The sequence below is a fragment of the Sciurus carolinensis genome, chromosome 8 (assembly GCF_902686445.1).
Source record: "Sciurus carolinensis chromosome 8, mSciCar1.2, whole genome shotgun sequence".
NCBI classification, from domain to species: Eukaryota; Metazoa; Chordata; class Mammalia; order Rodentia; family Sciuridae; genus Sciurus; species Sciurus carolinensis.
This window is the reverse complement of record NC_062220.1, coordinates 16,201,880-16,216,989: the sequence shown is the minus strand read 5'-3', so window position 1 is coordinate 16,216,989 and position 15,110 is coordinate 16,201,880. Positions and strand designations below refer to the sequence as shown.

The 15,110-nt window shown below is 42.6% G+C and overlaps 1 protein-coding gene across 1 annotated transcript in view; it reads right to left on the bottom strand.

The window, feature by feature from the left end:
* Positions 1-6,838: 6,838 nt before the first annotated feature.
* The window catches only part of Zc3hav1 (zinc finger CCCH-type containing, antiviral 1), a 54,821-nt gene continuing 46,549 nt past the window's right edge, over positions 6,839-15,110 (bottom strand). Inside the window, exon 13 of the mRNA XM_047560851.1 lies at positions 6,839-9,510. Within this exon, the coding sequence (XP_047416807.1) occupies positions 9,248-9,510 (263 nt within the window). The 3' untranslated portion in view covers positions 6,839-9,247. The remainder of the gene's footprint in view (positions 9,511-15,110) is intronic.

Below are 15,110 nucleotides of genomic sequence, written 5' to 3'. Positions count from 1 at the left end.
AGAAGCAGGTAGAGGAAGAAAAAAAATCCAAAGTGGCAATAGCTGGTGTCCTCTTGTTAAGACAAGATGACAATAAATCACCAACTCGATCTTTTTTTTTTTTTTTTTTTTTTTTTGGTGCTGGGGATCGAACCCAGGGCCTTGTGCTTACGAGGCAAGCACTCTACCAACTGAGCTATCTCCCCAGCCCACCAAGTCGATCTTAAGGCAGGAGAGGGAACCATCTTTACTCACCAGCTGGTGGGATGGAGGAGCAGGCTGCAAGACTGCACCCTTGACCCCCTCGAGGGGTTAGAGCACAACTTTTATAACCATAAGTAAAGCATGTCAGTACATTAGTCATAAGTGGCTGTTGCTATGACAGTCAAAGAATGGTTACTAACATTTAAACAAATGTTAAGGTACATTACCCAAGAAAAATGGAACCCAGAGGGAGAACAATATTACATTGTATAAGAATTGCCATTTTGTGTTGCCAGACATGCTATGCTAGGCAACTGTTGATGGGTACAACATGGGAGTTTTCTCATGGGAGAAGCATTTCCTACATGACAGGGAGTCTCAGGGTAAAATGGAGTCTGTTTGGTCATTGCCCGTATAACCTGGCCCATAACACTTTTGGTGCTCAGTGTTTTTAGCAGGATTCTCTGCCTAAAGAGAGACAGACTAGGATTCCCAAGGAGTTCAGACCTCCAAAAAAAAAAGCCCTCAACCAGTGATATTAGGGAATTGGTGGTGTGGGAACCCACTTGGGCCCCAGAGTATGAGGATTATTTTAAACTAAAAATATTTGAGATTCAACAGACGCAGAAAGAAACACTGCTGGAATTCTCCTTATCTCACTGAAAGCAGAAGCTTCCGAGAGCGAGAGTGAGTCTGTATGGATCCCCTCTCTGGGCCAGTTTCATGGCAGGAAAGAAAGAAAGGGAGAAGAGGGAGAAGGTACTCCCACACCTATGTAAGCATTATCTCAAACTTTTCTCCACTTTGTTACCTAGAAACCCATTTGTTCTTCCCATAGAAGCCATTTTGCCTTCCTTTCTCCCCTATTAATCTCAGTTTGTAAATTCTTCTCTTTAACTGATGTTTTTGTTTTGTTTTGGTACTGGGGATTAAACCCAGGGGTGCTTAAACCCTAAGCCACATCCCCAGCGCTTTTTATATTTTATTTAGAGGCAGGGTCTCACTAAGTTGCTTAGGTCCTTGCCAAATTGTTGAGGCTGAGTTTGAACTTGTGATCCTCCTGCCTCAGCCTCTCACGCTGGGCTCCTCTTAACTGTTTAGGAAGCCGCTATGGTGTGCTCCATATGTACGTGAATAAACTTTGGAGTTTTTTTCCTATTGTCAGTTTAATTTGCACCACCCCACTAATGAACCAGCTCATTATTCCTCCATGGAGCAACTTGGAGTGTGTATTCCACAACCTCCCACAGGTTCTTCAGTGGAACTGAGCCCGCTGCCCCTGGCCATAGTCTGCCCATTAGCACAGCCTGTAGCGTCTGCCTTCCTTTCCCTGTTTCCTCTCCCCATTCCCTTACCAGTGTTTCTAGGATCAACTTCCAAATCAACTGCTTGCTTTCAATCCTTATCTCTTTGCTTCTCGGGGAAGTCAGCCTAAGGTGTAAGCTGAGAAAGAGCGGTTAGAGGATAATGTGAGTCATGGATAGACATATGGAGGAGACAGGTTCAAGGAGAAAGTGGTCAGCAAGGTAAAATACTACAGGGAGCAGTTTTGCTACTAAGGGCAAAAGCAAGTGTTTTTCAGTCATTTGACTATTCCACTGAGCTGTTATCCCCAACCTAACACAGCATACTTCTGTAGATTAAAAAAGAATGGGACTTTGGATGGTGTAGAGGAAAATGGGGCAGGAGGGGTCGGGGAAGGAAAGATAGTAGACAGAGAAAGACAGTATTACCCTGTGTATATACATGAATGGTGTGAATCTACATTGTGCACGATCACAAAAATGAAAAGTTGTACCCCACTTGTGTTCAATGAATCAAAATGCAGTCTGTGAAAATAAAAATGAAAAGAGAATGGGAGGGCTGGAGATGTGGCTCAGTGGTAGAGTGTCGGGGTCTTAAGCCCCCTTGCCCTTCTTGACCAGTGACAAGGGAAGGGGACACTCCCCAACAAGGTCAGACCGGGATAGGTAGGGCCGACTGACTGCCCGCTCCTAGCCCTCCGGGCGGAGGACAATCAGACGCGTCAGGGAGACCCGTCACATCAGGAACTCATTTATTGAGGAAGTCACACAGCTTTTATGTAGGGTGAGGGCTAGGCGGGAACCAATCAGCTTAAAGGTCAGCAAGGCAGGGGGGTCCACGCAGGCAAGAGTCCCATTGGACTATATGGAAAGCACGAGCTGATCACGTTCACGGAACTGTTGTTAACCAATCCCTGATGGTGGTCCGATTCATTGTCATTAACTATTGAAACCACCTTTGAGGCCTTGATCTAGCTCACTCGCCAGGGAATAAGGAGTCAGCCTGAGTTAGTTAACGTGTCATTAGTCCCAACAGTAGAGCGCTTGCTCAGCATGTGTGAGACACTGGGTTAGATTCTCAGCACTGCATATAAATAAATGAATAAAAATAAAGAGTCCATCAACATCTTTAAATATATATATATATAAAAAGAATGGGAAAATTCAGAGACTATAGACTTTTTTTTTTTTTTTTTGCCTTGCTGGGAGTTGAACCCAGGGACTTGCACATGCCAGCTAGGCAAGCCCCTGACCACTGAGCCGTTCCCCCAGCCTTATATGCTACTTTTATACATGTTATCTGAAAAGGAGATGATAGGATAATAATTAGAGGAAGGCACAAGTTTCAGAAAGATACTTGATTATAGGTGAGACAAGTATGGTGATATAGCAAGTGGAAAGTGCTAGCAAGAAGGAAAGTTGAAAACACAGGGAAGAAGATGGTTAGTGGGTAGGTGATGTCCAAAAAGCAGTGAGAGAACAACGGGACCCAGTGGGAGAACTGACCTCAGACAGGAGGAGAGAGACCTTTTCTGTTCAGTCAAGAGGAAAGGAAGCGAGGACACCTGCACATAGAGACAGGTCTACGGGCTCAAGTCAGGAACTGGAAAAGGTTCCTCCTAATAGTTTCGCTTTGCCTTTGTAAGTAGGACACAGGTTGAAGAATGAGTGGGAGGGGTCCTTGAGGAGACTGGGAGGGGTTGGCAGGGCAGACTAGGGGTAGGGAGGATGCTGAGGGATGGTGGCAATGGACAGCCTTGACGAGGGCAGCGGCCACGGCTGTACAGTGCACCCTGCTGGTAGCTCCACCGTTCTCCCTGGAGACACTCAATGGATAGGAGCAGAATCTGACTGATCCCCTTTTAGGTTTCGCCAAGTAGATGAGCGCAAGGTTAGAGGTTCTGGGTGATCACAAGTATTAAATGGAAGAGGGGTCAGAGGTTGAAGGATGGGTTCACAGCTAACTGAGTGTGCAAAAGGAGACAAGAAGTGGCTGAAAGCGGGGAGAAGGTAGATGTGGGGATGGTAAGAGAGCGGGAAGGTCAGGGATAGGAAACAGAAGTTTAGGATTTCAGAAAGAGCAGTTCTAGAGCGATTCTGACTAATGACAGTGGGTGACAGATGTGGGTTCCCCAATACAGTGAAGATGAAGACAGAGACCGCTAGGCTGGGGACATTGAGTGGGTCGTCCGTAGGAATGTCGAAAAAGGATGGGGGGGTTGGAAGTTGAGAAGACTGTGAATCAGAAAAAGTGTGGAGGAGACCAGAGTACGTCCAGGGAGAGGGTAGGGAGGTGAGAGGAAGAGGGAGACTGTCCTGTAGAGGCAGCACAGTAACACACATCTGTGGGCTCTGGATCTGGGTTCGTAATTCTGGCTCTGTTCCTCACTAGCTGTGACACCTTGCACAAGTTGAGCCTCAACAGAGGTACAGATCCAGGAGTTCAAACTGTGTGGTATCAGGAGTCAGCTTCCTGTTATTGTAACAAATGCCTGAGAAAAATCAACTTAAAAAGAGGAAAGGTTTGTTTTTGGCTCAGTATTGCGGGTTTCAGTCCATGACCAATTGGCCCTATTGGTTTGGTCCTGTGGCAACACAGTATACCATGGAGGGAGCAGGTAGTGGAGTAAGTTGCTCACCTCGTGGTGACTGAGAAACAGAATGAACAGGACCAGCATCCCCAGTCCTCCAATGACCCAAAACCTCCCACTATGCCCCACCTCTTCAGATTTCCACCACCTCCCAGGAGTTCCACACTGAAGACCAAACCATGTACACACGGGCCTTTGGGGGACATTGCAGACTCAAACTCTATGGCATGGATGATACCTGAAGTCTGGACAAAAAAGATCATTCATAGGGAAGGGGATAGAGGGAAACAAAGAAAACATCCCGGAGTCAACTGCTGGAGAATGGCAAAGAGAAGCAGCAGGTTGCAATTGGGCGTGGCATTGTAGGCTTGGGGCTTTGGCGTTCAAGCAGTTCCCTGGACGTTCCCTGGGGTCCTCCACCCCTGATTCTGAAGCTCATGCTCAAGCTGCTGGCACTTGCAGGCACACTTCTGGAGCCCAGTGTCCAGGGACGGACACTGATACTGCTGAGTGCGTTCTTCCCCTCTACCCTTCATGTTGGAAATGAAAGCTGCCTGTTATCCCTCACACGCTTTCAAAGCCATGTCCCGAAACAGCCCCAGGGGCCCTAACCACACACATCCTGCTGGGCACTCATTGCCTTTCCTGATAGTTGTCCTAGTAGCTACAGGCAGGAGCAAGAAGTGGTTGCCATTTGGCTTCACTTCCACCAAATGCTGATAATTGCAGATTTTTTTTTGTTGTTGTTGTTGGGTGCTGGGGATCGAACCCAGGGTCTTGTGCTTACAAGGCAAGCACTCTACCGACTGAGCTATCTCCCCAGCCCCAATTTTATTGTGAGCATGCTAGAACAGAGTAAATAAATACATAGGAAAAAAAAAAAAGACCCTCAAATACCTGCCCACACTTGGTTCGATAGCATTTTCATGTCTTTGAATGCAAGTGCCTTAACAGCAATGGGTTTGCCCTTCCTGGTTTTACTTGTAGTGAGGTCCCAGATCAAATGGCAGTATACCTTCCCTTTATCAAATCTGTGCTGCCATACACGTTGCTCTCCCTCGCCTTCTCTCATCACCCAAAGCTTTGTGATTAAAAACCAAGTGGAAGACTGGAGAGGTAGCTCAGAGGAAGAGTGCTTGCCTAGCATGCGTGAGGCCCTGGGTTCAATCCCCAGTACTGCAAAAATAAAAGAACAAGGAAAGGTTTTTGAGTCTGCTGACGACCACTTACACATTTAACTTCTGTGCTTCAGCCTGGCCCTGCTGCCCACCCCCAGGGGCCAGAGGAGGCAAAGAATGAAGGTATGTTCTCAGCTTCTGGTCCTTCCAGCCCTAAACCTGCAGATCAAAGATGTGCCAACCAACGGTGGGCTTCTCCATCACCACACCTGCCATGCCTGGCAGTGTTCCTAGGTCATCGAGCAGCAGAGTGATAACCCTGGAAGGGATACAACATATCACCTTTTCCCACCGCCCTAACCCTTGGAATAGACCAGTGTCTGCAATGGCCTTTTTGGAAATACCTACCAAAAAAAAAAACAAAGGCAACAGAACAAAATTATTGTTTTCTTTTTATTACATCATCTCAAATGAAGCAAACAAGAACAAGAAGCAATATAACTCAACTACTACAACATAAATAGTTGAGCTTACTTATTCATCAGAGTCTATCCAGCATATCAGTATATTAAGTGCCCAGCTAGTCTGGGCATCAGTGGTAGCAAAAACAAATAAGACCGGTTGACTCAGCCCTTGGGGAGCTTACATTCTAACGCAGGAAGCAATCTCAAGTTTCATAGATGCTAATGAACAAGTCAATGCACAAAGTATTTTAAAAACTCTCAGGGGAGGGGAGCAAGGTGTGACCTATTCTATAGGACTCCTGATGGAGGTAACAGTTGAATCTAAAGCTTCTAGACATCAGTGAGGCCAGTGGTTCTCACTGCAGCGTATGGAATGTGATGGGTAGGTGTTGGCTTCATGATAATTGGGAACTATAAGCGGCACTGAGTAGAGATAGTCGGGGGTAGCAGATGTCTTGCAGTGCATGGGTCAGTCCCACACAATGAATGACCATCCTGTACCCAGTACGACTGTCTGATGTCCTGTTGGACATCTATGCAGGACCTACAGCTTGTCTGAGAGAAAAGAACCCATGTTCCCTCTGAAACAATCTGCAATTTGTCCTGTTATCCTTAGTTCAATGAAGGTAATTTCGCCCTTTCCTTTATTAAAGACAGATAAGGTATATGGTCTGTTATGACTCACCCTAATACTGGTTCCCTTTCTAGTGTCACCCATAATGCTAATCTTTCACTTTCCTGTACTTCTTTACAGGAAGTAGCCCCTAACTAACTCTTAATTCCAACCCTATTCATTATAAGAGTAAACATCTGTCTATTTCATGGTTTATAGCGCAGTCATGCCTGAGCATTTATATATTGAAATTCACCTTATTTTCACTATAAATTTCTAATTTTCTATATCCAATATAATAGAGTTAGGCCATCAAATTAATATGTTAAGAATTCATGTGTGTCGATATATTGTATTATCTATAAATCATCTCAGGACAGCAAAGGGGATGTTACAAAACATTTGCTCTGAAGAGGGTGAACAGGTATAGTGGGTAAGTGGTTGCTATGACAGGGGCTGGTGGGGCGCAACTGGCATTCAGCAAGCAAGAACCAAGTATGCTGAGCATCTTGCGATATGGTGGACAATTTCTCACAATGAGAAATCATCAGAAACCCCATACGGATTTTGAATGTCTCGCTAGACATTCACATATAATCTACAGCTCGTCTGTAAGAATATAATATTTTCTCTTTTTTTTTTTCTGTTTCGACAATCTGTAAATTTTCTTACATAGCCTATTTCAATGAAGGTTATTTCGTTCTTTCTCTTATCATATACACACAAGTGTTATATGCAAATAAGTTGCTGTAGCACTAGTTTTTATTCTAATGCCCCCTCATATCCCTGCTTTTTTCATTTTCTTTGTCTATACAATAGCATCTGCTCTACTTTCAAGCTCAAATTTATTTATTATAAGTACAAATTAGCATGTGACTACTTCATTATGCCTCCTAGTACTATAAGGTTGTGCCCAAATTGTGGGCCTTCTGTTTGTCTTTTATATTAATAGTAGTATTACTTAAATTTTATTGTATGTAGGCAGAGTATATTACCTCTGAATTGAATTTTGAAGATAACAAAACAGATGTTGCAAAGTATTTCTTTTTTTCTTTTCTTTTCTTTTTTTTTTTTTTTAAGGTAGAAGTACTCAGTAGGAAACACTGAACTAGACGAAGAGAGCACCAAAGAAGTGCATGGGAGCCAGGCTGTCTCATGTGGAAGAAATAAATGATAGAAGTCTAGGGAAGGGAGGATCATGTGGGGCCATGATCATGCTTTTGAATTTTATCCTAAAGATCAGATCAGATTTGTGCTTGAAAAGAGAATCACGAAGTAAATATTTTAAAATATGACCAATCTTGCTGCTATGTAGAGAACAACTTAGAAAGGGACCAAGGGGTATTGAAGAGGTAAAATGTGACTTGGGAAGGACTTGGATATGTAGTGGGAGGGACAGCAGGAGTCAAGTATAGCTCCTGGAATTCCACTTGGGTAGATGGGATCCAGTGACACTGTTTACTTGGGGGAGGACCATATTCCTGTGAAGGAGGCGGATGGACATGAGCAGCTAGAGATGCCTGTGAAATAGCCAACTACACATCTGGAAGGAGCTGGATAAAGGGCACCTCTACAGCTCAAGGGTCAAGGTCAAGAAATGAATTCTAAGTGTCTTCATTTGGAGTGCCCGTTCAAAATCACAATCAGAGCGAATGAAAATAACCACTTGTGTGAAGCCTTCCAGAAAAATAACCCTGCTCTTACAAAAGACCTTTACACATGTGTTACTAGTGGAAACACTATACCAAGGAACTGTGAAGCTTTTTGAACTCATCTAAAACCTAATATGAACTTTCGGAAACTGATAATGGAATGTTGAGAAGGAAAATTGGAAGGAAAAACCTGACTCAAGATAAGGAAGATGATATTGGTCCAGGCACCTCAACTGCTCTAGAAACTAACTACATTACAATACAATCTACTGTTTTTACAAAAAGAAGCCCTAGAGGGCACAAGGTCCCTATTTGGGACTTCATTCTCTTTGTTTAGAGTCTGTGCTCACAAATAAACGAATCTCACCTCATAAGAGCCCCATCCTTCAACAGGGATGGCCTGCTCCTAACTCCTGGGTGACTCTCCTCGACCACAGCAAACGACTACAATAGCACACAGGTTTATCAGTCATGCTTGTGTGTGAACCTGCTTCTGCAGTCCTCCTAAAATACAGACGTCATCATGAAAGTCTGGCATGCAGAACACCTTTTCTGTAATCACATTAATTAGAATATAAATGTCTACTCTGTCATCATTAAATAAAGAGCCCAAATGGGCAGTGAACTCCAGTCGCTTGCTTCTCTCTGAGACATACTTGATGGCTCTTACTTATTGCATCCCAGAAAGAGTCAGTCCTATGGAGTCTGTCTTCTGAATAAACGCAGAGTCAGAGAAACGGGTCCCCAGATTACTTTCATCACATGATACGGTATAGTACTGCGGTTATGTCTACAATAGCATTTACATTTCATTTTTTTCTTGTTTTTCCCCCTCAATGTGTCCGTAGGCACTTTTCTCCCAGCTGTTCATAATCTTCCACCCAAGTCTGTAATGTCTTATGTCCTTATTTGAATAGGTATTAATACCTGTTAAATTTCTCAAATTTCCCCAATTAATTTTCTTTTAATTTAACTAAAACATAACCATGCTATACGTAAAGCTCAAAAGAGAAGAGAAAGATTAATGGAACTGTGGAAAATTCAGAAAAGAGTCTTGACCGATTGTAGCTAAGACAACACAAACATCCTAACACACTGGAATCACTGCAAGACCTATAAAAATACCACTACCTGGCTGTTGCCCCTGCAAAGAGTGATTTTGTCGGGATAAGGTACAACCTGGGCATTGGAGTTTTTGTGCAGCAAAGTTTGGGTACCACGGATTTAAGGCATTAGGTAATTTGATAAGAAAATGTAAAAATCTAACTGTTACCTGGGGCAATTTGGTCCTATTTGTGAACAGAATGGGTGTGACATCCTTTCTAACAAATCACGCAGGCTTTATCTGTTTCACTATATTCAATCACGTACGCTGGGTACATCTGATCCTTCTGAAAGATGACAAAAATGGAGGGATTCGGAATCGTATCCACGCAGCTGTCATTGGGAGGAGGAGGCCTCGTGTATGTCATATTTCCCTCGATAAAATTTCCAACCAGGACTCGGGCAACGAACATAATGGTGTTTTTAGCATCATACTGGCAATTTTTATGGGAAGAGAAGGCTTCTTTTGCAAAGTGATTTCCTAGAAATAATCAGAAAAAGTTTCAGAATTATTATGAAGAAGATGCATAGTTTGTAAGATTCTTTAGAATCAGATGATTGGCTGGAATAAGCATATGTCAACAGTATCTTACTGATACCTAGAAACCCACCTCTGTATGTAAACAAATGTTTATGACACAAGTATACTTAGCCACCATATAACCCTCCTGAAAGAGCAGGGAAACATCTGCTCTGGCATGAGGCTCACAGTGGTGGGGAAAGCCAGAGGGCACCATGTGGTGATGTCACAGGGACCCCATTCAAGCAACTCATGCAGGGGAAGTTGAATGAATCGAGTTGGAACCCATGAGCCAGAGATCCTCCAGAGCAGAGGCCACTCCACACTGCATACATTTTAAGGAACAAAGGTCAATTACTATTACTAAGTGGGTCTTGGAAGGTATGGAAAGAAGGGGAAGGAATTGACCCTGACAAAGTTTTCCAAAGAAAGCTGATGCACCATCCTCAACTTTAAAACACCCCAGATGACCATGGAGATTTCCGCACCCAGCAGATCAACAATTTCCTGACAAGAGAAAATTTCCTATTTTTATTGTTTAAGATACTTTTTCTGCCATTTTAGCCTTTTTTTTTTTTTTTTTTTTTCCCTAGTACTGGGGATTGAACCTGGGGCCTCATGCGTGCTAGGCAAGCACTCTACCACTGAGCCATGTCCCCAATCTGTTTTCTGTCATTATAAAGGAAATGCATACATAATGGCAAATTCTGATTTCCATGCAAAAATCAATTCACAAAAAGGAAATTGTTTTCTTTGTGGCAAGAAACATTTAATAAATTTTATTATGTTTGCTGCCAACTTTTTAATAGTTAAATGTTTGAACTCCAGACACATTGCTTATTCTGAATAGATCAAATACTGGAAGTTCTGGGTAACTGATGTTCTACTGTATTTAACGTAAAACATGGAAGTCCACCTGCTATGGTTTGGAGGTTGAATGTCCGCTTGTGTTAAAGGACTGGTTTCCAGGATGGTGCTACTGGGAAAGGTTAGAACTTTAGGAAGTGGAGCCTAGTAGGAGGTCCTTAGGTCATTGGGACCAGCCCTTGAAAGGCTGTAAAATTCCACCCATCTCCCCTTCAGCTGGTGATATGATCATCTTACTCCTACACACACTCCCACACAACGGGTGGCAAATGGTGGCCAGGACTAAGCCAATGAAGGACCATGCTTTAGAACCTCCAAAGCTGTGAGAATAATTAAACTTCACTTTTCGAGCTAGCTGCCTCTGGTATTTCACTGTGGTATTGCAAAGCTGATTAATACACTACCCATATCAACCTGCCAAATCCTGTCCTGCTGCCCTTCCCCAGGAACAGCCTGGTGGGAATGCTTTCACACCTATTTATATGCATCCACATTCATATATGTGCATATACTCTGGAATAGTTTTATTTTAGTTTATGTGTTCATAAATAGTATTATACTCTAGGAATGATTCTACAACTTTCCTTTCAACTTTAAGTCCTAGAGATCTTGCTATGTTGGTACACCTATCCCTCCCCCTGTTCTTTCTAATGGCTGCAGAGAACTACATTCTATGGGTATATCACAATTTAAGTACTACTAAATTGATGCAAATGTAGGTTGATTTCACTTTTTTGCTATTACAGCATTTCTAAATAACCCATACAGAACTTCAGAACCTGTATGAAGTTCTGTAGAGCAGATTGCCAAGTCATAATGGCTGAGTCAAAGGACCTGACATATTAAGTTGTGACAGGCATTGAAAAGTAGTCTAACAATTTTATCACTAGCAATGAAGACAGTCTTGTTTCTCTACATCCTTGTCAACGTTGGTTATGTTGGGTCTAATTTTTGCCAATCCAAAGGGAAAAAAAAACCTTCTAAACCCACCTGATTTGTGTATTCATTTTCCTGAATACTACTGACACTGAGCATCTTTTCATACATTTATGGGCATAATTCACATGCTTTGTCTCCAAATGGTTTTTCTACACTCTTTTTATTTTGTATTATCCTTTACCAATGTATGGCATAACCAAGACAAGTTTATATTAAGAGACAGCAGGGATCAAATGATCAGGATCAGGCTATGGTTGTGGCTCAGTGGTAGAGCGCTTGCCTAGCATGTGTGAGGCACTGGGTTTGATCCTCAGCATCATATAAAAATAAATAAATAAAATAAAGGTATTGTGTCCATCTACAATTTAAAATTTTTTTAACAAACAAAAATAGGGATCAGGATCTTTTTGCAATCTTATGAGATGGGTCAGGAGATAACTGGGAAATGACCAGAGACACACAAAAGTCACCAACCCACCCCACATTTCTGTTGACTGCCAGTTGTCACTGCCAACTGCCCTCCTTTGTCAGTCTTGCCAGATAACTAGTTACAGCTACATCCCATACTGCTCTGCTATAGTATCTGCACTGGTCTGGGGTAGCGGACGTGCCTTCTTTGTGTTATTTCTCACTGTGATGAGCACCCACTACAAGTTCCATGTTACACTGCCAGGCTACCTACATCACAGCATAGTCCTATCTTGTTTCTTAAAGTGTCTGCAGTCACTCCTCATATATCAAGAACTTCTAAACAATTTAAGCTGTTTTGAAAAGAAACTTTCTAAAGCACACACATTTCTGTGACTTAAAAAAATAAACAGGAACCAGGGTATAGCTTAGTAGTAGAACACCTAATTAGCAAGCACGAGGCCATGGGGTCCATCTGAACCATCAAACACATAAAAAAACCATTTTAACCTTTCTCTTACTAATAACTCAGACGTAAATATTAGCTCTGATATATGATATTATAACATAGGTACACCCTCTTGAGTTACTAAGGTAGAAAGCACTACTTAGTCCTATAATACAGCTTGAGGAAAAAAAAATGTATTAGTGTTTTGCAGTCCCACTAAAATCCATTGACTTCCTTCCTCTGCTTGTCTCTGGCATCTCTTTGCTCCCACTCCGTATTTGCTGGGTTCAGGAACAATACAATTCACTGCAATAAGACTCCATAGATTCTGCATGTGGATATCCAGCTTTCTCAGCCGCAGTTATCAGAGAAGCTATCCTTTCTCCAGTGGAAGTTCTTTCTTGGTACTTTATTGAAAATCAGTTGCCAGTTTCTTTCTTTTTTTTTTTTTTTTTTAATATTTTTGGTACTGGCGATCGAACTCAGGGCCCTGTGCTTGCGAGTCAAGCACTCTACCAGCTGAGCTATCTCCCCAGCCCAGTTTCTTTTTTTGAGACAGGATCTCACTAAACTGCCAAGGCTGGCCTCAAATTTGCAATCCTCCTGCTTCAGTCTCCTGAGTAGCTGGGATTACAGGCATGAGCCATGGCACACAGTCATCTTTTATCAATCTTTAAACACTGTGCTGTCTCCAGCCTTCCTGACCTTTGATAATCCTTCATTTTCATGAACACTCTCTCCCTTCCTTCCTCTCTTTTCCTAGAGGTCTCACTTAGACTTTACCACAGGTTGCTTTTCTGTAATCTACTTTGATTCTTTTTTGTTTTCTTTTGATACTAGGTATTGAACCCAGGGGTGCTTAACCACTGAGCCACATCCCCAGTCCTATTAATGTTTTATTTAGAGATAGGGTCTCACTAAGTTGCTTAGGGCCTCACTAAGTTGCTGAAGCTGGCCCTCAACTTGCGTTCCTCCTGCCTCAGGGATAACAAGTATATGCCACCTTACCTGGCTTGATTCATTTTTCGATATAAGTTTATGTAATGGGATAATGTGTTTTATATATAAGGGCAAGTCTTTCTTTTTTTTTTAGGACAAGTTCTTATATATAGCCTCCTTTTATTTAGCCAGACATGGCCCTTGCTCAGGTATAATTAGAATTAGTGGAAGAAATATAAAGAGAGAGAAAGAATTATGGTCAGCTGGTAATGACCACATAGGATTTAGTACTACAATACAAGAAAAATCACAGGCTTTGTCAACTAGAAAGAATTCTGAAGGGCTGGGGATTATAGCTCAGTTGGTAGAGTGCTTGCCTTGGGTTCAATCCCCAGCACTGCAAAAAAAAAAAAAAAAAAAATTCTGAATAAAATCTGGGGAAGGAACACTTTCTAGGTTAAAAGGCAGCAAGGTTCAAGTTGACTCTGACCCAGTCATTCAGGGAGTCTTGGACCAGGGCACAGTAAGTGGCTGCAAGTCAGAGAGGAGGGAGAGGGAGGCAGACACAGAGGAACCCACATCCCACTCTCTGCAGAGAATACAACATTCAGTTCTTTGTAGACGCTTTTGGATTTTCCATGTAGACACTTCTCTTACCTCTAAAAATAACATTTTTGTTTTGTTTTGTTTTTCTTTTCAAGCAGTTTGCATGCTGAGGTGCCTGGGTTGCAGAATCTTAGGAGAATACAGTGTCCTGGGTAGTCAATGAATGTCCCTTGATCTAACATGCTTTCCATCTGGCCCTGAGAATCCAGTCAGCCAGGACAGGCCCTTCTTTCCTGAAAGATCCTCCCAACACACGCTTCTTTTTCTGCTTTCACCTTGCTTCTACTTTTATCCAAATCTGAACTGACTTTTTGTACTCTCCCCTGGCTGCTGAGAGTTTTTCCTAATTGCCAGTTCTTATTCTTAGCCTTGGTCCAGAATGAGCAACAGTTCTGATCCGGCATACTGCTCTTCAGACTCTGTTACTAACCTGTCTTCCGCTATTGTCCCTCCTTTCCCATCAGATACCTGAGCTCCGCTCCAGTTTATCAGGGTCCTTCCTCTCCCAGCACCCCTTAAACATGGCAAATACTAAACCACAGCCTAACCAGAATAGTTTCATACCAGCACCAGGGGAGTGCTTTCCCCAGAGAATAGCAGGATCTCTGGTATTTAGATAACCAGCCTCTTTGGGAAAAACCACCAGACTTTTCAGGATTATGGGTCCAGGGCTTCATGTCGGTCTATGTGATCAATACTAACGGCATCGTAGGAGATGGGGATGGAAAACCAACACCAAAAATAAATAATACTTCTACTTCTGTGCGACAGGAGACAGACCAGGAGAACCATCACCTGATGATTTCTCTTTTGGGGGTTATATGTAAATTTAATCTTAGTTGTATGAAATTATGATTAACAATTACTTGCTCTCAAAAGATAAGTGATTCTTTGATTTCATGGTGTTATGTTTTTGTTTTTGTTTTACACATTGCACACAAGAGATTAGAAGCAAAAAGAAAGAGGCATAAAGATTTTGTGAAACTTTGGGTCCCAGGTGACCCCAAGTGGTCTGAGGTAGGGAAGAGCCTCTTTTCCTCATCCTTAATTAGAAGCCTTTGGTGGCAACAGAAAGCTACTTCAAATTACTTTGCAGCCATGGACATAGGTCAGGAAGAGCCATCTCTAGGAAGTAGTAATGGTGGACAATGTACCAACAATGGAGCAGTTGTAAGCAGTATGAGGACCTGGGTCACTCCCAGAAACAGACAGAAGATGACAGGAGCAGGGGTAGGCCCACGCTCAACCCCCAAGTCAACTAACCATTCTAATCTGTGCATTTAAGGTTGCTGTGAGTTTACTTTCTATGATTGCCAAAGCCTAGACATGCTGACAAAAACAAAATCATGGGTTG